We start from the raw sequence: 7,029 nt of genomic DNA, 5'->3' as shown, positions 1-7,029 counted from the left end.
AGTGAGACTCCAACTCAAAAAAAAAAAAAAAATTTCTCTCAACCTTAATTCATACATATGTACACACATTTCAGAATGTGAAAATGCATCTAATTCAGATTTATTTTTTGATTCATTGGCAATGAAACAAATACCTTTTTTTCAAATGAAAGTAGGAAAAACTTTCCTAAAATATAGTTGAGTACAAAACTAAACCACATGAAAAAGGAAGATTATTACAAATGTAGAAAATTGCTAAGTAAAATTAAATGAGTGTTCTTTTAAGCCTCTGAAACAGATCATTGTTAATAACCATAAATGGTCATTAGTCTTCTTTTTACTCAAAACTGCTTTTAGCTTTGATTCTCCGTAAGTGCCAGCTTGGTGTGCAGATATTTTTCTTAGTGTACTTCAAAGTTTTAAAACCACCTAGGAAAAGTGCCATTTAGGCATGCTAGAGATAATGTCTGCTTTTTTAAGAATCTGAGGAAAGAAAAAGAAAAATTTGGGTGGCAGAGCTTTTCTTAGAGCATTGTACAAATTGCAGTTTTGGCCAGGTATACTGACTCACACCTGTAATCCCAGTACTTTGGGAGGCGGAGGCAAAAGGATTGCTTGAGCCCAGGGGTTCAAGACCAACCTGGGCAATTTGGCAAAACCTCATCTCTACAAAAACTTTTAAAAATTAACCAGGTGGCACATACCTATAGTTCCAGCTACTTGGAAAGCTGAGTCGGAAGGATTGCCTGAGCCCAGCAGGTTGAGGCTGCGGTAGCCGTGACCATGCCACTGCACTCCTGCTGGGTGACAAAGTGAGATGGACTCAAAAAAGAGAAAGAAAGAAAAATCACACTTTTGCTAAACAAAGCCTAGTGAGATATGATACCCCTGCAGGTGCAGGTTTCAGGTTAGCAGAAATAAAGATAAGTACAAGTTGGAAAATATTTGCCAGTTTTGGAACTATGGAAAAGGAGGGAAAAAAAAGGCATTTAGAATAGACAACTAGAGCTAAAAGTTTTGCATTACGGGTAAAGTTAAAGAGCTAAGCTGTATGGCAAAGAGAGTAGGCAGTACTTGGCTCTGTTTTCCTCTTTGGGACTAACAGAAAAGAGCCCAAATGAAATATATGAATGTTGAGAGGTAGTTATAGCATAAGAGCAGTACTTTATAAGCACATGGAGCCTTAAAATGACTTAATACAATAGCTGTGATAATGTCTTTATGTGACTTAATGACATGTCATGGTCTTGAGTAGATTCAAATGACTTATAAGTGCTGATTGGGAAAATGTGATCTCTTTACCCAAGGAAGATGAAAACTGAGTCATGGCCATTAGCTTTCTAGTGAAAGATAATTTGAAATATTGCCATGAATGCAGTTTTAGTATAAAATCAGGGATCCAGACTGTGTTCTTGGTTATAACACTCTGAGCTAGTCAGAGAGAAGTTATTATATAAATGAAATAAATAAATAGATTTGGGCTTCTCGTCATTTGAAAGGCATCAGTACTGAATTAAGTCACAGAATGACCAAGCACATTTCTCAGTAGATTCTAGACAGACTTGAGAATCTTAATAATATGTGTACTCATCACTCTGCACACTAAGATTAAATGCTTGAATTTGGAAGATTTTACTGTTTGATTCATCAATTTTGTTCCTTTACAGTGTGTTTCAATTTCAATTTTTTATAGTTGAAAACTAAATAAGTGCTATTCCCCATTCATCTCCCTATGTCTCTTTTATCTTATAATCTTTTGTTTGTTTTTTGCTTTGGTTCACAGACCCTGCTGGAAACTACAACTAGTCTTCTAAACCAAGATCTCCACTGGTCATTGTGTAACCTGAGAGCTTCAGTCACTAGAGGACTGAATCCTAAACAGGATTACTGCTCTATATGTTTGCAGCAGTACAAGAGACGCCAGGAAATGGCTGATGAAATCATTGTCTTTAGGTAAGAGAGGGAAGGAAATGTTACATTTACGTTGTGTGTACATATATGGTATTGTCAGTCATTCTAACAGTGAACACGACAGGCAAGTTCCTGACCTCACAGACCTGACATTCCACATGGGCACATGGAAGTAGAGGCTAGGGTACTCAGGCATAAATAAATACAAAGGAATAAGAGCTTTGAAGATAAAGAAAACACTGGACAAAAGGATGGGAAGACAAAGTCTTCAGGGTGAGAGTGCTATTTAATGAGGAAGTGACACTTGAACAGAATGAGAGAGGTGGGAGTGAAGGTGCTTGAAATGTTTGGATTTCAAATATATTTTAAGGGTAGGTCTAACTTTCTGGTATATTAGATGTGGAGTGTGAGGGGGAAATGGGGTATATGGCCTGAGCAACTGGGTGAATGTGATATCATTTTCTAAGATAAGAAGGAACAGCCATCAGGAACTGGGGGAAATTAAGAGTTTTGTCTTGTACATGTTAGGTTTGACACATGCTATTAGACATCTGAGGAGAGATGCCAGTCAGAAATCTGGAGACATGGTGGGGCTGGAAATAAAAATTTAGAAATCATCAGCATATAATATTAAACCATGGTGCAAATAAAAAAGAGGTCTAGTGCAGAAGTGAAGAGGTTGGTCTTAGGAATAAAGGCAGTTCATCCAGAACACATGGATAGTGGGAACACAGTGTGGACTTGAAGCCAAACTTCTTGATTTCAACTCTTAACTCTTCCAAATACTGGCTGTGAGACTTCAGAAAAGTTATCTAACCTCTTTATATCTTAGTTTCCTCATCTGTAAGTTGGGATACTGGTACCTGCATCCTAGGGTTTCGTGAAGAATAAATGAGATAATTTATGTATGGCACTTGTAAGAGTTCCTGGCATAAATAAGCACTATATAAGTATTAGCTCTGTAGGAGATTGGTAGATTTGGTGAATGGGAGGGGCAGTAGTTTTCATCACATAAAGAACCCATTTATTCAATAAATACATACTGAGCACTTTATGCCAGCTTCTGTGCAAGAGGGGAGGGTACACAATGAACAGAACAAAGGATCTTCTCTCATGGAGTGTACATTCTAGTAGCAGGGGAATACAGTAAACAAACAAGTGAAATAATAGTAATAACTAGTGTGGAAAAAAATAAATTGTGTTAAGGGTGATACAGAGTGCTGGGGGGGCATCTGTTTTATTTGGTATTATCAGGGAAAGCCTTGCTGTTAAGGTAACTTATGAACAGACAATTTAAAATTAATTAATTAAAATATAATTAATAATTACATGTATAAAAATAAAACATGGTATAGAGAAAAGAGAGTATTGGGAGCTACTATTTTGTAAAGAGTAGTCAAGGAAAGCCTCACTTTAAGTGACATTTGAGCAGAGATCTAAAAGAAGCCGCACAATACAGGAGCGAGTGCCCCAGGCAGGGGAACTTAAGTGTGGAGACCATGCAGGAGCATTCTCCGTATACTTGAGGAGGCCGAATGAGTAGACTAATGGTGCCTGAACAGAGAGAGAAAGAGAAAATTATGAAAGAGGACTTCAGATGATGAGTAACCAAACCATGTAGGAACTGAGTCATTATAGTTAGACTTTTACATTGAAATGAGAAACCGTTGGATGGTTTTGAGGATAAGAGTGACGTGGTCTGATCTATGTGTTAAGGATCACCCAACTGCTGGTTGAAAAAGGACTATAGAGAGTCAAAGGGGAAAGCAGACTTTAGTCTATTGCAGTAGTCCATGTGAGAAATGGTCCAGGGTGAGAATAATGAAGAAAGAAGTGGCAGGATTCTGGAATATATTTTGAAGGTGGTGTTTCAAAGCTATAGAACCTGGAAGTAATCACTGAAGAAGCAAGGGTGGTTATAAAAGAGCATGGAAGAAAAAGTTAAATAGAGAAGGAACTGGAAAAGGGTAGAAAAGAAAAACGGTACAAAGACTTCAGAAGAGAAAAGGATAGGCTTCGGATGTGGTCCTACACTTCAGGTTGGAGAAGTGAAGAGAAATCAGTAAAGATTACTGAGAATTGTACTCAGTACCCACCTTCCGGGAGACTCATTTGGTAATTTAGTGTAATCAGTAGGAATTTCCTTATAAGAATAGTGTAAGTATTTACTAGGACAATGACATTATAAGAATAGTGTAAGTATTTACTAGGACAATGACATTTTTGTAAATGTTTAATCAAATCACAACCCTTGCCTTGAATGTGATGAGGTAGACTGCTCATGTTATTATCAAACTACTTATACAATTATGATTTTCCCAATTGCCCTTTTTAAAAACTATCTAAAAATACTATCAGATTTTCATAGTTTGAGAGATGAACAGCAGTTGAACTCATCCTCCAGGTGATTTGTAGTCAGAGAACTGTGATTCTGTTCCTACTCACAACTTCTCAAAGTTTACAAATATGTGCATCTGGATTTTTAAAAAGAGAGTACAGCAACTAGTGCATTTCCTTACTTGTTTCTTACCCTATACAGCGTCTTTATTGCTTTTAAGTATACTATATTATAGCTTATGTTTATGGATTTTAAGGTAATCAAAAGTGCAAATTGGTTGCCTTCATTTTGCAGTTGTGGCCATTTGTATCACTCATTCTGTCTACAAAACAAAGAATGCACCACAGAAATTAAGGGCCAAACAAGATGGACATGTTACAAGTGCAGCTCAAGTAGCAAAGTAGGAAAACTAAGTGAAAATTCATCTGAAATTAAAAAGGGAAGGATAACTCCATCACAGGTAAGACTTTTCTCCGTGACAAAATGGAGAAACTCGTTTCTTATTAATGTTGTTTAGGTCTGGCCTCATTTTCTGCAGATCCTGTAGGCCTCAACAAATTTACCTCATGAGTATTGAGTGCATGATATCTTCTCTTCGGTCCTTTTTTTTATGTTTGGAGAGCCTCTCCTCTCTGTATAGCACTGAAAAACATGAATTTGTGAGCCACAAAAGATATTTTCTGCCCTTAAAAAGCTGAAGATATATTCGCTATCCGCCCGGGCAACTTGGTGAGACCTCATCTCTACAATAAATCAAAAATTAGCCGGGTGTGGCAGCACGTGCCTGTAGTTCCAGCTACTTGGAAGGCTGAGGCGGAAGGATCGCCGGAGCCCAGCAGGTTGAGGCTGCGGTGACCGGGAGCAGCCACTGCACTCCAGTCTGGGCGACAGAGTGAGACTCCAACTCAAAAAAAAAGAAAAAAAGCTGAAGATATAGTTGAAGAGACAGGAGGTACACACATGAGCCTGCTTTTAAAAATCTTTGACAGAGTACCAGATCCACAAGCATTACTGATTACCTATAAGAGTGCATAGTCAGGCCGGACTCGGTGGCTCAGCCTGTACTCCCTGCACTTTGGGCGGCTGAGGTGAGTGGATTGCCTGAGCCCGCAGGTTCGAGACCAGCCCGGGGAACTTGACGAGACCTCATCTCTACAATAAAATTAAAAATAGCCTGGCATGGTAGTGCACGTCTGTAGTTCCGGCTATTCGGAAGGCTGAGGCAGAAGGATCGCTTGAGCCCAGAAGGTTGACACTGGGTTGGCCGTGAGCGCGTGCATGCTACTGCACTCCAGCCTGGGTGAAGGAGTGAGACTCCAACTCAAAAAAAAAAAAAAGAAGTGCATAGTCACCACTTTGAAATAGGGCTGGTGCATATGCATATGCTCTGTACATGATTTTTAAAATTTAGTAACTTTCTTCAAAGAACCTGATAAAACTGTTCATTTGAGGGTTTTCATTGCCTTTAGAGTATGACTAATGGGCTATATACTGATTTTATTTATCTTACAGTTGTTTTTTTTTTAAGCAGGCAGTGGAGCAGGGTTTGAACTCTATTGCTTAACAGTTTGGGGGAGAGAGCAGAAATTGACAACATGAGGTGTTCAATGCTGAGCAGTTACTAGGACTGTGACTCAATCGTGCTGTTTTCAGCTATCCTTCCTCTTTGAAGTGGTATCATATTTGCTGCTTCGTCCTCTCTACCATTCTATCTTTTCGTTGGCCTTCACATAGTGAAAGTTGGACCTGTTACTTTTCTCTTGTTGTTTCATCAGCTTTCAGTATTGTATCAGAAGCAGAGCCAGAGAAGGCCTCATGACTAACTTCTTTCCCAGATAACAATTTAGAATTTGTACACTCCAGTGGTAGGCATTCCATTTATACCTTCACCCAGTGTGTCCTGCACAGGGTGCTGGGCACTGTGCCAGGTGCTGGGAATATAGTGGTAGATAAAACAAACATGATCTTGTCTCGTGGAGTTTGTAATCAATTAGCTTATAAACAGATTCTTAATAAGTACCCTCAGGTTTTTTTCTAACTTCCAATATGTGATATCTTTTCCAACACCAATTCTTTTAATTCTCTGGTTACTAATCAGGTGTTCAACAATTTTATTCAATTCTGGCACTAATTACCTAGAGTTAGAGACTCCATGGTTTAAGGATTCACTCCTACAAGACTAACCTCATTTCAGGTGCCAGTCACAAAAAGGATACCAAGGCTTTCTATACTTCTGTTCAACTTGGCTACAAATTTGGAGGTCCCCCTGATTCCCCTTCCCCCAGGTTGATAATTCACTAGTTTGATTCCCAGACCTCAGGAAAACACTTTAAATGCATTTACCGATTTATTATAAAGGATACAACTGGAGAATAGCCAAATGAAAGAGATGCATAGGGCAAGGTTGGGGTGCGGGGTGAGGAGTGGCAGAGATTCCATGCCCCATGGGTATTCCACCTTCCTAGCACATCAACATCTTCACCAACCCAGAAGCTCCTCAAACTCCACCATTTAGAGTTTTAATGGTGATTTAATTATGTGGTCACAATTGATTAAGTGATTGGCCATTTGTGATTGAATTTACTCTCCAGCCCTTCTCCTCTCCCCAGAGATGGGGAGATGGGGCCAAAAGTTCCAAATCCCTAATCATGGCTTGGTCTTTCTAGCAACCAGCTCTCATGCTGAAACCATCTAGGAGTCTCCAGCGAGTAGTCATCTCATTAGCAGACAAAAGTCATTTCCTTCTTTTTTTTTTTTTTTGAGTTGGAGACTCACTCGGTCGCCCAGACTGGAGTGTGGTG

General features: G+C 39.1%; 1 protein-coding gene across 1 annotated transcript in view; it reads left to right on the top strand.

Annotated features, from left to right (window-relative positions):
- Positions 1–4,745, top strand: part of LOC103265962 (vacuolar protein sorting-associated protein 8 homolog) — a 36,140-nt gene extending 31,395 nt beyond the window's left edge. The window contains exons 6-7 of the mRNA XM_008063610.2: positions 1,763–1,932; positions 4,523–4,745. Of these exons, the coding sequence (XP_008061801.2) occupies positions 1,763–1,932; positions 4,523–4,745 (393 nt within the window). The remainder of the gene's footprint in view (positions 1–1,762; positions 1,933–4,522) is intronic.
- The last annotated feature ends 2,284 nt before the right edge of the window (positions 4,746–7,029 follow it).

This window comes from Carlito syrichta, unplaced genomic scaffold (assembly GCF_000164805.1).
Source record: "Carlito syrichta isolate Samal-C Ts95f unplaced genomic scaffold, Tarsius_syrichta-2.0.1 Scaffold99345, whole genome shotgun sequence".
In the NCBI taxonomy this organism is placed as follows: Eukaryota; Metazoa; Chordata; class Mammalia; order Primates; family Tarsiidae; genus Carlito; species Carlito syrichta.
This window is presented reverse-complemented; position numbering and strand designations above follow the sequence as displayed.